Raw genomic sequence first — 16,737 nt, 5'->3', positions numbered from 1 at the left:
TTATTGAAACTCGGTTTTGGGCTCAGTTCTAAAAAGTTTGAGAACCACTGCATTTCACGCATTGTACCTGTTTATGAATTTGCTCCACTTCGTAGCTGCACGTCATTAAGGTGCACATCAAGAACCTAGGCTATGTATGCAGAAACTGGTATTTCAGCATTAAAAAATCTTGAAATGGAAGTAGTACAGACAGTACAGTATATGAAAAACACTACTTGAGCAAGTAAAACTATCTTAGGTTTCGACTCGAGTCGATTATTGGAGTATCACTCACCGGGACGTCACTAAATTGTGAATGATGCGTAAAATTCAAATATGTGCCTTTTATGCGACCACAATGAATTGAATGCCAGTTCTAAATCACATTGAAGATTTGGTGTTTTTCGACCATACCGATGTGATTGCACTTTGTGACAATACTGTGAGTGATCTCAGCTTCACATATATATCATTTCCATTAACGTGCACCACTTTGTAGTACATGTTTCATATGTTGCGATATGATCAATCGAGATTCACAGCTTTACACAGTGATAAATTACATCAAAGTTATAATTATCATTAATTAGTTAACTTCTAGCGATAAGAAGGATCGTATAATTATTAGAGTTAGCAAACTTTGCTGCATCTGTTTGAAATTTGTGTCTGGCATTTTGCTCTTAAGACTTCAAGTAGGATGTTATCTCAATTTCTGTGGTATATAAATGCATTCTGTAGTGATCATTTCACCAAATGAGTGACACAAACTCTCATATTCTAACTATTCATCACGACTTGAAATATCTTTAGGTGATATCACAAGAGTAGTGGAGGAATAGGGGATATGCATTCCGGTGTCATGAATCATGAATGTGATATATGTGGAAAAATATTTACCCTGAAGTCTAACCTCAAGTGTCATATGGACATGCATGCTGGCGTCAAAAATCATGAATGTGCTGTGTGTGGCAAAGCGTTTACTCAGAAGGGTGGCCTCAAGCGTCATATGGACTTGCACGCTGGCACCAAAAATCATGAATGTGCTGTGTGTGGAAAGGCATTTACTCTGAAGGGTAGCCTCAAACCTCATTTGGAGATGCATGCCGGCGTCAAAAATCATGAATGTGCTGTGTGTGGCAAAGCTTTTTCTCGGGAGCGTCACCTGAAGATCCATATGGAGATGCATGCCGGCGTCAAAAATCATGAATGTTCTGTGTGTGGAAAAGCGTTTACTCAGAAGGGTGACCTCAAGCGTCATATGGACTTGCACGCTGGCATCAAAAATCACGAATGTGCTGTGTGCGGAAAGGCATTTACTCAGAAGGATCCCCTAAAGCATCATATGAAGATGCATGCTGGCATCAAGAACCATGAATGTAATGTGTGTGGAAAAGCGTTTACTCAGAAGGGTGCCCTCAAGCGTCATATGGACTTGCACGCTGGCATCAAAAATCACGAATGTGCTGTGTGCGGAAATGCATTTTCTCGGAAGGGGTACCTCAAGCGTCATGTGGAGAGGCATGCTGGCGTCAAAAATCATGAATGTAACGTTTGTGGAAAAGGTTTTACTTGGAAGGAAAACCTCAAGCGTCATATGGACATGCATGCCGGCGTCAAAAATCATGAATGTGCTGTGTGCGCGAAAGCATTTACTCAGAAGGGTAAGCTGAAGCGTCATTTGGAGATGCATGCTGGCGTCAAAAATCATGAATGTGGTGTCTGTGGAAAAGCATATACTCGAAAGGGTCACCTGAAGCTTCATATGGATATGCATTCTGGGGTCAAAAATCATGAATGTGGTGTGTGTGGAAAAGCATTTACTCGGAAGGGTAACCTGAAGCGTCATTTGGAGATGCATGCTGGCGTCAAGAACCATGCATGTAATGTGTGTGGCAAAGCTTTTACTCAGAAGGTAGGCCTCAAGCTTCATATGAAGATCCATGCTGGCGTCAAAAATCATGAATGTGGTGTGTGTGGAAAAGCATTTACTCACAACAGTAACTTCAGGGATCATATGAAGATCCATGCTGGCGTCAAAAATCATCAATGTTCTGTATGTGGAAAAGCATTCACTCAGAAGGGTAACCTCAAGCTTCATATGAAGATCCATGCTGGCGTCAAGAACCATGCATGTAATGTGTGTGGCAAAGCTTTTACTCAGAAGGTAGGCCTCAAGCTTCATATGGAGATGCATGCTGGTGTCATACAACAAACATGTATGTGATATATGTGGATTGTGGAAAGACATTTTTCAACAAGGGTAGCCTCAAGCTTGATATGGAGATCCATGCTGGCGTCAAAAATCATGAATGTGCTGTGTGTGGGAAAGCATTTACTGAGAAGACGACCCTTACCGGACATATGCGGTTGCGGATACATGCTTGCATAAAAAATCATGAATGTGGTATATGAGGGAAGACATTTACTCGGAACAGTCACTTGGAACACCGTATGATTATCCTTGCTCACAAAAAATCTTGTCTGCAATATTGGCAACAAAGCTCAAACATGCCCCAGACGTGGTGTCCGAGTGGCATTACAGTCCAAATCTACCCCATACGTCGGACCTGGGCAAAGTGTGGCCCGCGAAGCTATTCTATGCGGCCCGCGAAAGGTTGTTCGGAATTCAAAACATAAAACCATGGGTTGTATCAAACGAACTGGAAATTAGTATACTTTGAAGCCTGTTCAGTGTTCATATGTCACGATTACGCTGCCTAGTGCCTACGTACCTGCCATGCGTAATCTTGATTCAAAATAAAGGCAAAGTGGCGAAGTGCGAGTAGAAATTGAAGTCACAAGAATTCACTCTTCCATATAGTTTAGTTCAAGCCTTCTTTGTTTACATTGTCACATTATGCATTAAACGGTATGTGTTTCAATTTGTGACGTGATATGTTTTCAAATACCTAATTCGTGAAACAAGTCAACCAGTGATCGCGATTATTATATGACTCATCATATCTATTACCCATAAAGGATTAACGAGCATGCCAAAAAAGAAAGCCGAAATCTAAAACTCAAAGAAGGCTTAGGTGTAGAATTTAAAGCACTAAATATTCGCGTACTGGAGTCAGGGGTATACCCATCGTTTCAGTTTTTGTCGATCATGTCGCCGAGATGAAGGATTTCAATCAAAGTCGGTCTCATGACAAAAGCACGAATCTTCCCATCGATCCAAAGTAAGGGACCGAAACCAAGCCTCTGCTAAATGCGAGGGAAACAACTCCGGGGACGTCCCTCGCATCATACGTATGGAATATTATTTTTAAGCGAACCCTGCACGATGTCTCGATACACTGAGTATGAGCCCCAGTAACTGGCGCCACAAAGTTACCGGCGTGGTTACCAGTATCGTGATGATATCCGATACTGCTCAGACCATAATAGCCGTGCAATTCATCGGTATGAATGATTGTGCCCAGCTCTACTTCGGCGAGAATCCAGTCATGAAGAGTTCGCTTGTCTCGCCGTTCTACTGGGAAGAGCCTCAGCTCGCCGGCTTTCCGATGTTGTTCATTTCGAGAATCAATAGAAATTGAAACTTGACGCATTCCAACAACCCAAGGACCACGACGATCACGAGTTGACGTACTTGCAGTACCAACATCTATGTTGGGATTTCCGCTTGGTCCTGGACCATCATTGAGATCAACTCCAGAGCCAACATCGCTTACCCCGGAAGTCCACCCAACGTCATCATCGTCAGCAACCGCGACGCTACTCACTGGCCGTTGATCCCCGCGCAACAAGCGGCTGCGGTTCGCCTTCCTTTTGCCACGAACCAGGGATTCGTCAATCTCGACGAGGATCTCGACTCCCCCCCAACTTCGCGCGTCGCTGAAAAGCTGCAATGCAAATTTCGCGGCAGAAATTTCGCCAGTCGACAATGGTTGATTCAGCTATTAAGCGTGATATCGTTGTATCAGCGCCTAATCTACCCATCGACCAATGATAAATGATCTGCATCACCTTCTGATAACTGAGTTTGACGTTTGCACGACTCAAACCGTCAGTAAATGCAAAAAAGGTGCCGGTCCTCGGGGACACGCGAGTTTTGCAGGAGTTGCAGCGAATCCCAATACACGTGTCGGGGTCTTGGCCTTGGTCCCATCGATCTCGGGCAGATAGCGCTTTCACATTTCGAGGTCTTGCACTCCAACGCAATCTTCCCCTCCTCCTGCATCTCCAGTTCGGGCATTTATGGAATGAATCGCAGACGAGCGAATCAGTCCTTTGGCAACCAAGAAATCCCACAAACGGGTTTCATCGCGTAAAAGATTGTACAATTTCACCTCCATCGTAACTTCGAAGGCAAAGAAGAACTCCACGTGTATTTTTGCGTTTATATAGATAATGAGGATAATATAGTTCGATGTTACGTCACTGACTACTATTCGTGCAGCGATTCTTAAACACTTATGCTGGTAATAGTAATAGTACTTGTACTAGTACTGGTAGCCAGAACATAAGGTATATGGTATGGAAAGGAATGGGAATTTTCCATACCATTGCAACATTCTTCGATACCATATTTGATAGCCTACTTTGCTTTTGTGACTATTGTGGAATTGTGACTTCTGGATGCAGTGAAAATAAGTGAAAGTTTGGCCGATAACTGAAAAGAGTCGTCCCATGTTGTTCACTGAAGTTCGTAGGTTCTGCACTGTGAAATACACTACCACATTCAACGAATGATTCTCATTCAATCAATCAATGAACTTGATACGGAATTAAAATGAAGAATATCGGCCTGGTGTAAATGTTTATCGTAGTTGACAAACACCATGAATACCAAAAACAAACAAACTCAAGCCACTGCTATCTAAGGAATGTGGTCTGTTTTGTCGCCTTAGTTTGCTAGTAATGAAGCGAAACTGCCTCGTGATTTAGCGGGGACAATCTTGACTAGGGTTACCATACGTCCCCTTTTTTGACTTTTTTGAAAGTGTCCTCGGAGGACGCCCTTTTGTCCTCTTTTTTGAGATTTTGTCCTCTTTTTTGAAAATTTAGGTCAGATTTAGAGCAAATTGTGATTGATATGCCGTAAATTAGCACAGAAGTGACGCTCCGGCGTGTATTTCGGAGTTAAAAACGGTGATTTTAGCTCTGAGCGAAGAGTTGACCTTTCATTTTTAGTCATCCGCCTAGCAAGGTGGAGAGAAAAACGGTATTTTGAGCTCTGAGCGGAAAGATGACCTTTTTTTTCTAGTCAACCGATCACAAAGTGGGAAAAATTCACCGATTTTTGAGAATTATCCACAGGTTTTGCAAGTCCCAAATTTCTGAAAAAGTGTCCTCTTTTTATATTTCCAAAATATGGTAAGCCTATAACTTCTAGGCTTTGATAAGACACCGCTTACACGGAGAGGGGGAGTTAGCGCGGAATAGAGATTAACAAAAAGAACATGTGACATCGGGCACTATAGGTCAAGGTGGATGCCAGTTCAAGATACCGCAATTGGTCGTTCAACATCCTTATCTGCATTGCATCGCTTTGTGTCTTGTTCAGTTGCAAATATTATCTGACGATTACTTTTCGATAGGTGACGAGGAGTAGCCTAAATAAACCTCCGACGCTTCGGTAGAAATTCTGGAGTCGACCTCGGCCTATTCGAACCTGCAACCCATTGGTGTTGCAGCTGTGGATTACCACTACGTATCTTGCCACAGATAAAGAGGGTAAATGCATTGTGCCAGCTTGTGGCGAATAACAGAGTGCACTATTAGTGCAAATAATGTCTGCCTACGATGGTACGAACGGTTTGCAGCAGTGGTTCTTAACCTTGCCTCCAGCGCCCCCGAACCGGCGCTGACGATTTTGAAGGGGGCGGAAACGCTCAGGGGGTGATATGGGAGGCGCTGGGCTCAGGGGACGATAAGGGGGCGCTGAAGAAAAATGGCTTCACCGTAGATGATGTGGTAGTAGGACATAACCTTAATGAGTATTCAGAACAAATTGACATCCAACAAAACATGTCAAATCTCAAACTTTTTGGTCGCGCTGCGCGACGATGTTTTCCACATATGTTTTCATAAATGAAGCAAGTGATTATAATTCATATAAAATGAATTGCGCGTACTTTTAGATCGCCAATTAAATCGTCAAAATATTTCTTCATCGTATCATGAAGGATTATACTCTCTTGTGTTGTGGTTCACAACCTCACGTGAACGTTATATAATATGAGTTGCTTTGTTTGGAATACATTCATGTTAAAATTAATAACTGGGTACAGTACTAAATTCAATGTGAGCAGATATAGGCATCCAATTCTCCGTTGACTTACTTATAGTTACACAAAGTGTTATGTTCTTGATGTTGTTTGAACAATATCTCAATACGACGAGGTTGCAATACGAAATCATTATATTATCAGCAGAATAACTTCAGGCAGCGACACGATCCAGAGTACAGTTAAACGAAAAAGGACGACGCAACAGAACACAGGGTATAAATACAAGCACGACACACGAGGAAATAATGATTGGCGGTAATTACTAGTCCTATAGAAATTAGGAGTAGAACAACACTGAACGTAAATACACGAACATAACACAAAGCACTAAAAAAAATCCAATACCATTAATCTCCCCGTATTGCCAATCACCGATGTGAATTCCGGAGGGTTCGAACCACAGGGTATGAGACTGTGCCCGATTGTTGATATAACAACCTCGATTTGACCCTGAATATACCACACACAATTATTATATTGTTTATTATAGTCGAATGGTGCTCGAGCGCGATTAAAGCGCGAAATATTTCCAATACCAAAGTCCCAAAAAGACCGACTGAACGTTGACCTCTTACCAAGACCGAAACTGCTGCAACCCAAACCCCCAATCGGTTAGCTCGAAGGGTGCCCTAAATTATTTCGGTGAATGAACATAAATTACACATCATCTTTTTACGACTCCCCCACGGCAGAATACGCATAATTAGCGAAAATAGAAATAAGCATTTCGGCTTCGGCCATTACCACGCCACGATGCACAAAGGCATATGAAGTTCCGGTGAATATGGGACTCCGAGAAGTGTGTCAAAAGATCGTCAGCGAGAAAAACTTAGCTGAAGCGGATTGCCATTATTTTGAGCGTAAACTTCGATGTATATCAGCCTAATTGTCCATAGGTGCTCAAATCGCTCATGCCAAATTATCCTGTCGTCGCAATCTGCTCCCCACAGGACAAATAACATCCATCAGAAAAAAATTATTTGCCAGTGACGCAATACCAATTTTGAATGGCGTGCTTACTTCAGTTTAATACGTTTATGCGTTTCAATAACTTTTGACTATATAGCGGACGAGAGGTAACAAACTAACATGTACCAGAGGTGGTAAAAGTAGTCACCGTCACTACTCAAGTAGAAGTTGAAGTAACGCCGGAATTTCTACTCAAGTAGAAGTAGGAGTTGTGGTTCACAAGTAAGTAAGTAAGTAGGTATTCTACGCTTATTTTTGCCTAGAAAACTGAAAACTGTCAAGTAGAAGTAGAAGTAGTATAAAATCATAACTACTTAAAAAGTAGTTTGAGTAGGCAAAATCTACTTCAAGTACTTCAAAAAGTAGAAGTACTTCGTTACTGACCACCTCTGCATGGAACGATTTAATTGCACCAACGGCCACGCCCAAATATGTTCAATTATTACGTGGCCTTCATTTTCCAATACAACAGCTCACTCAGCGCTACTGGTAAATCTGATTACGTGGGCTAAGATAATAAAAAGGTTATAGTGACATATATATGCAATTACAACCTATTTCGTTCATGCATTATTGAAAATTTTGACTCCTAGGGCGACCAGGCCACATAAACTTTGCTGACCCTCGAAATCAAGCGACGGGGTTCTTGGTGGCCAAGCCCTCTCATGAGTTTGGTTTATCACGCTATGGGTGCTCAAGACAATCGTTTTTTAGGAGGACTGACGAAGTGCTGTTACGACCCTCCCTCTTACCCATTGTCTTTATTACAGTCCTTACAATATGAGGTGGGGGGCACTGGAGCACGATAATTTTTGAAAGGGGGCGCTGGAGGAAAAAAGGTTAAGAACCACTGGTTTGCAGTGTCGAGAAAAGCGAGTTTTCCTATCGCATGCAGCTTTCCTAATTTCGAATAGGCCAAATAAAAATCCGACGTTCCACGCACTCGTGAAGTCACCAACAGTGACATACTCTAACTATTTCACCCGACTCTTGACTGTAAATATCTTCACGATTTCCTGCACTACACTCTGCGGCATTTCGAATCATTTTATATAGCCTATGTATCGTCTGTATATCGAACTAGTTGCGTACCCATATGCTGGCAAATTTCTCGAATGGCCTCTCCCAATTTTCTACTTGGGAATAATGACTTCATTTGTTTTTACTACGTCACACGAGGTATTCATGAAGTCCCATCGTTAGGAAATTCTGTTCCCCTTAATTTACAAGAAACAATGGAAACAACACTTATAAGTGAAATTTTCTACCTGCAATCACATTTTTATTCGAAAATCGAAATCCACTATAAATAAATATCATTTGAAGAGCTTCCTTCGGTTAGGTTAATTAGCAATTTTTATCAGTTCAATGCACCACAAAATTGCTATCCAATGAAAAGATAGGAAGGTGTCAAAACGACTTGGATTAGTCTTTATAATCAGACACCCCCTGGCCTAGGCGATGTAACGAGGAGGCATGCAGTTTGCACACTGAATGAAAAGTAAAAGAAGATTATATAAAAAGCAAACGACAAACTGAGATGACATGTCACGGAAGGCGAGATCGAAAGGTCATGTCGTGGTCCGGTAATCTTGAACGCGGACTATAGGAGTATAGGACTTCATTATGCAATCATAGTGTCCTAAATGGTGTGGATACAGCGAGATTGAACGGTTCATTGCATGTGGGTTACCCAAATACTTTCCATTTGGCCAAAAACAGTTTTAAGGCACTTTTAAACTATGACGTCACCGGTATGGAGTTTCGAATAGTCAGGTTGAAGAAATCGCTTATGATCAATGTACTGTTTTTAGAGTCTGTTAGCACAAACTAGTTTGGCGTATTTTGATAAATGCCGACTTGGACAATTGTATATTGAAGTTCCGTGCCTCCAGGAAGCTCTTCACATACATATTATATGTCACATATTACGCATATTACACAAATTACGCATATCACATATGGTGTAGGCTACATATATAATATATTGCATATATATTTTCTACTATGCCATTGTACAGGGTTATCAATTTCAGACGTCTAAAACCCAGAGAGAAGACTAACAAAAGGGGGTCTAGTCCTATCGTCGGCCTCATCATATAACATTTAGTGATCGTATCGACCGTTTGGCTATTTTGAGCCGTGCTGAGCACTGAAAATAAGAATGGAAATACGTAGTTTTATACTGTATGTAGTTTCAACATTGTATATTTCCGAACCCCTTTAAAGTAGCCCGCCGACACGCAAGAGGTTCATGGATCTGAGTTTAAGAACCCCTGACTTTATAGTGCTGTGGTTCTCAACCGGGGGTCCGTGAAGCATTTTCAATGGGTCCGCGAAACCTTTCAAAATGGTTGACAACCCAATTCGTGTATTTTTTTAAATTAAAGACATAGTGAGGCAGTTTCGTTTCATGACTCGCATAAACCAGGGGCGGCCAACCCGTGGTCCGCAAGAAGATTTTGATTGGCCCGCGAGATAATTCTCGAAATTAGATAAAATATAAAATATTAAATTACCCAGGTAATTTATTGTGAACTTGCAAGGCCGACTCAAAATTTGAACCGCCTGACCGCAAAATTCGGGATATCAGTTTCGACGCAGGGGCCAGGGGCCAGCCACATTTACTGTAAATCTTCGTATCTGAGAGGGTGACTAATGAATGACCATACGTCCTCTTTTTTTACTTTTTTGAAAGCGTCCTCGGAGGACGCCTAACTGCGCTCTTTCGACAATTTAGGTTAAATGTACATGGAAATTGGACAGAGATATGAGAAATCGGCACTCGAATAACGGTCCGGCGGCTTTTTCGGGACTTGAGCCGGAAAATGACCTTTTTATAGTAAACCAATCACAACCTCGTGAAAAATTTACCATTTTTACCAGATATTGTAGCTCTGAAAATTTTGAAAAGGTGTCTTCTTTTGCGATTTCCAACATTTGGTAATCCTAGTATATGACCAAAAAGTAAAATATATCCTGGTGCAATTATTTGACTTGATATTTTTCCTAGCACTTCGCATTATTGTCACTCATTTTGTTGCTATTAGTGCACCCTCCTGAAAATTAAAAATACGCCCAATTTACTGAATTGAGTCCGACTATATTCGCAATTATGAGAGGCCGTGTCGTCCAACATTCGACTTCGCGTCTGCACTCACAGAAATATTGCAAGGGCGATGAAATCTTTGCATAAATTTGATAGGCGGATATTCGCTGAAATTTTCGCTATTTAAATGTTCATGTGCCAAATATTCCTGTCCATGCCAAATGAGCCAAACGGTATACATATGCGATACATGCTAGTGACATTAGTATTGGCCGAAATCAGTCACAAAATTTGAAAAACGCGGTTAGGTCGTTAGTGCACTTTGCACACTCACTTTTCGTGACATAATTGTTATCGATTCTGACTCCTAGTAATATGAGTCTTGTTTTTATCGTTACGTAATCCGGTTCGGTCCTATCGGGCGACTGACAAAGGTCATCAAAATGCCCACCCAATGGTTCGCAAATCTCATGTGGCCCTTTGGCCGAAAAGGTTGCCCGCCCCTGCACTACGCTATCTCGCCACCACTCACGATGAGCTGCTAGGCTCCCGATTAACCCGCTTGAGCGACCCCTCATTACCGATTTCGCGTCGTTCATGCCGACTTTCAGTTGATCCTGTCCATTAGCCCATAGCTGTATAATCTGCAAAGGAGGACGAATCGTCGAAAAGGAGAAGGACAAAAGATGACGGTTGCACGATAATTGAGGTAAATTTGAAGTAAAACTTAGGGGGGACCATGGGGGTCCGTGACGGTGCAAAGGGGGTCCGTGAAGAAAAAAGGTGGAGAACGACTGTCATAGAGAGTGGTACTAGATTCGACAAAGAGCTAAATATACTCAGCCTAGTCACAAGTCAGCACACGTATGACAACAAAACCCCTACGGCGTCTCTCAACATATTGTCCTCGGGGTGGACTAGCCTGTTGCCCCTCACCAGCATAAAATCCCACATTTCAAAGTAAGAAACATCGCCCTCAATACCGCGAATCACGTTGCGCATAATCACTTCTAGCAAGTGCGTTTTCCACGGCGACACTACGAACGGTGGCCGCGGCTCGTGGTAGTGTAGTCCTTTCACGATAACCTTAGAACCTGGAAGTCTCTGCAGTAACGATCGCAAAGCTTCAGATATTCGGGTGATGCGGTCTAAAAACACATCGGGAGAGAATAGCTCGAAATGGATGCCGCCCGTGACGATGATCACGGTTCCTTTCCCGCCAAAAGTCACGTGATCCAGCACGTCGCTCAGAAACGGCCAGATGTTGCCGTTGTTGTGAAAGCTCGGACCAGGCGGGCGGAAATGCATAGTGATGTTATCAGTCTTCAGAGACGTGTCTCTGGGCTGCGACCAACCTCCCCCGGGCGCATTTGTCCTGTCCTTCAACCCGAGCGCGTCTCTCACGTAAAAATACAACTGTCTGACAGTTGAATCACCGAGAAAATAAACGTCCTTGTCACGGAAGCACTCAAGCAATCTTCCCGTCGAATAATTTTCAACTTGAAACGTTCTGGAGACCCATTTCGAATCCAGAAACCAGCCCGACGCTTCCATCGGTTGCGAACTCCACTCGCCTTTGACGAGAGGGTATTTTACGACGGATGATGACGACACGACGTTGACTTTTACAGAGCCCGCAGGGACCTGATAGTTTGAATTTTTGACGAAATAGCGATCGTCCCAAAATCGCAGTTTGTCCATGTGCGGCTGCATGGTTTGTCTCAATAACGGGTTGCACTCGCCGGACGGCGGCTTAAGGCACGTGTAGCGCTCTCCGTGGGTCGGATTGGTGTAATTGCATAGTTCTGAAGGGCTGAAACAAGAACGAAGTCGGATTTCAACACTCAAGCTTAACTGAAATCTAAAAATAGTCTAATAAAATTGCTTTAATTTACAATTTGTTGTTTGGAAAGTCTTTAACGGTACATTATTACATTGCTATTAGCCCCGCAACGGTGCGTAGACCAGCGACCTGGTGAGGCACTGACCACTTTATAGTCAGATTAGAGAGAGAGAGAGAAAATGAGGGTATTCGGTTTCGTCTGTACAATCGAGATGCTTTTGACGACGGGGATGCGATACGACCGTAAGGTCATCTAGTCAGCACCCCGCTTTTTCTCCTCCATGCTATCCGTGGATGCCGAGCGCCTAGCAGGATAGCGGCGGATACCAGTTTTCGAGTCTTTGGTCTGACCCGGCCGGGGATCGAACCCTAGAGCTACCGATCAAGTAGCCGGATGCATCACCATTATACTATCTTGCTCGGTTAACAAACATTATAAACCTGAACGCAGAAATCAGTTGTAGCCTTGTTTCTTATCGTATTAGCAGTTAGGGATGGTGTGAACGTGAGGTTCACGTTCGTGTTCTGTGTGTGAACCTCGGAAAATTTGAGGTTCGCGTTCACAACAGAACCTTGGTAGGTTCTGCACTGTGAACCTTTTTCATATATTGCAATTTTCACTTCATTATAACATCTTTGGTTCAAATTTATTGACTTTCAACTGCGGGCCACTCTATGCATGGGGCTGGCAGCATAAACATTCAACCCTAAACGAGCATGCCCTTGACAATCTCAACAATTTACTTGTATTGTTACAAAAGTTTGCTCAAAATATCCAGCCTTCCATTTGTGCATATTTAGTGTCTCTGTGCTGTAAGCTTGACCCGCAATCACATGTCATCAAGAGCGAAATACACTGTATATTGTCAGCAAATGATCCTTATTCAACAAATCAATGAGATTGATATCGTCTTCTGATGTAAAAATCTAGCAGGCGTACGGGGTCAATCTTGACTACATATGTATACTGTATCATAAAAACCAAATCCGTGCGATTGGGGTGTTGGCTACACTGCTGTATAACTTGTTAATCGGTAGCAAGTATAGAAAGCCATTTTACACTCTGCTCAATATCCATGTGGCAATACTCAGACGCCGAATACATTGTCCGATCAGGTCGAAATTGTTGGCAAAGCGACGCAAGATACTGATTTTATGGGATCATTATATCATTTGATTGCCCCAGTTGATACATTTTGCGACGTTTCAAACGTCAATATGTACTTGAGTACTGAGCTATTATGTGGTTCCGAGTCGTCGCTCGGTATCGTGTACAGTAGATTAATATAGGCAATCACCTAATTGAAATATGGGGTTTAAATTAGCAATATGACGTCACGTGACGTCATGAGGTTCACGTTCGTGTTCACACAGAACCTTTCAAAAAGGTTCACGTTCACGCGAACCTGAACCTTTCAGAGGTTCACAACATCCCTAATTAGCACCAGACTTGTACAAACTTCCAATCTAGTTAGTTGGCGGACAACAGCTAATGTTCTAGTAGTAGTTCTAGTTCTAGTCATGGTCGCCGAATAACTAGGAAACACGTGTCGTCCTTTATTGCCGCGCATCGTGATACCGGTGTTCTATTGTGTGATGTTCTTGGAGCCATAGCTAGTTCATTGTCATCACTACTAACATTGGCGTAGTCACTTAGCAGGGGGTGGAATTTATTGGTCTACCCCTGTAATTTCCAAGTTTTACTGACGTTGATGTGGAAGGCCGATCATAAGTTGCTTTAGGATTGAAGCTAGTTAGTTGTGTTTTAGTTAGTTGGTCGCGGATTTTCCGACGTCAATGGTTTTGGTTCTTGAACTTGAAGTTGTAACACGAGAAATGGTCAAGTGATTGTGAGCCTCACAGCTCAGTAGTGCCCTCTCTGGTTGGATTTCCCCTCGTGTCTTGATAGTCACTTGTTGAAGTTTGGTCACTTTGTTGCTTGTAATATCATTGGATCAGTGATTGAAGTTAGGCTAAATTTAGGGATATAATGTGCCATTTAGGGCATTATTTGTAATGTGTAAGTATTGTATAAGTTTAGGCCATCATTCAGGGGATTGTATTTTGTTTAGATTGTAAGTTTAGAGCCTAGAGAGTTAACTGTTGTTAACCGCTATTGTGACTATTGCCTCGACGTTGACGTGATCTTTCTATGTATAGTAAATTGCTATCCTATTCTGTAACTGTTTGAGTTACATTTGACCGGGTCTCAGGGGTAGGCTCGGATTGTAGGAAGCAAAGAAAGTGAGGTGGTAGTCTCAATTCGAGTTGGCAAGCTACTCGACAAGCCTAAAATTGTTACAGCCAAAACTCTAATCAAGTAAATATAACGAACCATCGTTTGAGCTAGGCAACAACCAAAACGTCCGTTATAGAAGTGACGCATTTGAAAATGGAGTATATTCTACCAGTCTGATTAGCACTCTTCACGTGCGGGCTGCGTAAAGAGTACTACTTATCCACAATTGAAGGTAGGTGCGGAAAATACGTAATGGTAAGAGAAGGTAGACGAGAGCTCCTGCAGCGCGAGCTTGCGATCGATGAAATTATAACATTCGTTCAACACCCAGGAAGGACATACCTTTTATCAGGAAAATCGATCGAGCAATCCGTGTATTCGTGTCTATTCTTAGAATTCCTCATTTCAGTCTTCATTATGACTTCATACTCGTGAGACGACGAATATTTCGTCATCATTTCGAGCACGCTCCGGCTCGGGTGCAGCATGGTAACGCGTAGCTCCGCGGCGCCACTAAACGGTAAGATGCATTTGATGTCATACGTTCCGTCGCTGTTATCAACCACCGCGCAAGACACTCCATCGATAGACTTATTCACTGGCCTTAGTATAGCCCAGAAAAAGTCACCGCCGTGTGATTGCTGCGTGCCATTCTCGTCTTTTGCGATGATAGTAGCTCCGAGCGTTTCTCCCGTTCGTAAGACTCGGATGAGATCCAAACGTACCTCCACGTTTTCAGCAATAGTACTCTTTAATTCGGGTCCAGAGATTGCCTTAGACATCATATCGGCAAGGTGCGGGAAATACCTTATCCATTCCGTCTTCAGGATTTTATTGTACAGCGATTTTCTTGGGTTGTCTTCATACGTCATTAGTGACCGAGGTTTACCTACTGTAAAGTCTTCACGCACGCTGTGAGCATCAGTCAATTTAACGGGGACATTCGTCACTACTGGCCAAGGTCTAACAACTTTGAAGCCTTCGTGTACAACGTGAATATCAGTCCAGTTTACGTACACGACGTAAAGCAAAACGAGAAGGCCAGTGCTGACGCAACTGACTTGAAATCTTCTGTCAACAGTCATTGTAGTCTTCCACAATTCCTTATAACATCAAAGATCCTTGGTTTGACACCAACGGCAGGCTTTTAACGTAGTTGAAAGTCCAGTTCTACGAAATCTCATCGCAAATCGCGGATTGCGGCAATAACACATGAGTGTATACTGTATAGTATGTACAATATTCAGTTATGGTTATCAAAGAAAACATCAATACTAGCATTGAATTTGTGCAAAGAAGCAGTGTTGGGATGACTCGAGTCATGACTTGACTCGAGTCAGACTCGAGTCACATTTTTCGTATGACTTGACTTGACTCGAGTCACTTTGCTAAAATGACTTGACTTGACTTGACTCGGCGTATCAGAAATGTGGATTGACTCGTGACTCGGACCAAAATTCACGAGTCAATTTCAAGTCATCCAGTAATCGGCGTCGATAAAAATCACTGTATCTTGCATATGTTTGGATTGTTCTCGAAACGCTGGTGTAACCCTGGAAAGCGACCAATCATTCATTGATCGAGCATTTTACCGAGTCTCGATTGTTCTCTCATAAATAAATTGACCGCAAACGAAGTGATCGAAGCTTATGTTGTCGTAAACTCTAGTAGTACAGTAAAGTAATAAAATAGCAAAGTGTATATTCTGTCTCTGTTCTTTTACCTTTACCAAACCTCTTGTTTTATTGAAATTAAATTCTAATATACGTTATATTGTCGTCGACCATTAGCGCATGCTCGAATTGTATCATATCTATTTTTAAATGAGTAATGTATTACATCTTATCACTTCGTTTCTCCATTCTGTATTTTGGTTGGTGACTATTAACTGAGGCCATGCAACAGTTCTACGTATACGTGAGCGATACATCGTCTTCTAGCGTGTATATTTACCTCTATATTCGTTCATCGGTTCGGAATCAGTGACCACTCAATCTGTATTTTTTTACAGCTAGTAACTTACAATGACGTAATCATGCCTCACACTTCGAAAATGCAACTTGACTTGAAATGTGACTTGACTCGTGACTTGACTTGACTTGACTCGAGTCACCTCCGAAAATCGATTGACTTGACTTGACTCGAGTCACCTTTGAAAATCGATTGACTTGACTTGACTCGAGTCAAAATGTCCAATGACTCGGAATGACTCGTGACTCGAAGGTAGTGACTTGATCCCAACACTGAAGAAGTAACACAGCTTCTCCGTTTATAACTGTAGTAGAAACGCATATTGAAAAGCCGACTAAAGTACGACTGAAGAGAAAAGGAAATTCGTTGTCGTCAGGATTCAAACCTGCGCGGACAGAGCCCAACAGATTTCTAGTCTGTCGCCTTAACCACTCGGCCGCGACAACTC

General features: G+C 42.5%; 2 protein-coding genes and 1 non-coding gene across 3 annotated transcripts; 1 reads left to right on the top strand and 2 right to left on the bottom strand.

The window, feature by feature from the left end:
- The first annotated feature begins 607 nt into the window (after window positions 1-607).
- On the top strand, window positions 608-4,365 carry LOC145435723 (uncharacterized). Its single transcript, XM_080313010.1, has one exon. The coding sequence runs from the start codon at window positions 824-826 to the stop codon at window positions 2,201-2,203; it is 1,380 nt and encodes a 459-aa protein (XP_080169136.1). The 5' UTR covers window positions 608-823; the 3' UTR covers window positions 2,204-4,365.
- Window positions 4,366-8,442: 4,077 nt separating this feature from the next.
- Window positions 8,443-16,716, bottom strand: LOC145435650 (NXPE family member 3-like). The gene is made up of 2 exons (XM_080312946.1): window positions 14,661-16,716; window positions 8,443-12,049 (listed from the first exon to the last, which is right to left on the bottom strand). The coding sequence occupies exons 1-2, from the start codon at window positions 15,401-15,403 to the stop codon at window positions 11,092-11,094; spliced, it is 1,701 nt and encodes a 566-aa protein (XP_080169072.1). The 5' UTR covers window positions 15,404-16,716; the 3' UTR covers window positions 8,443-11,091.
- Trnas-aga (transfer RNA serine (anticodon AGA)) lies at window positions 16,654-16,735 on the bottom strand. The gene has a single exon. It is a non-coding gene; the product is annotated as a tRNA-Ser (tRNA).
- Window positions 16,736-16,737: the final 2 nt, after the last annotated feature.

The sequence above is a fragment of the Botryllus schlosseri genome, chromosome 1, assembly GCF_051294905.1.
Source record: "Botryllus schlosseri isolate E-star chromosome 1, Bs_hap1, whole genome shotgun sequence".
In the NCBI taxonomy this organism is placed as follows: domain Eukaryota; kingdom Metazoa; phylum Chordata; class Ascidiacea; order Stolidobranchia; family Styelidae; genus Botryllus; species Botryllus schlosseri.
Note: the sequence above shows the minus strand (reverse complement) of the source record. Positions and strands in the feature narration are given on the sequence as shown.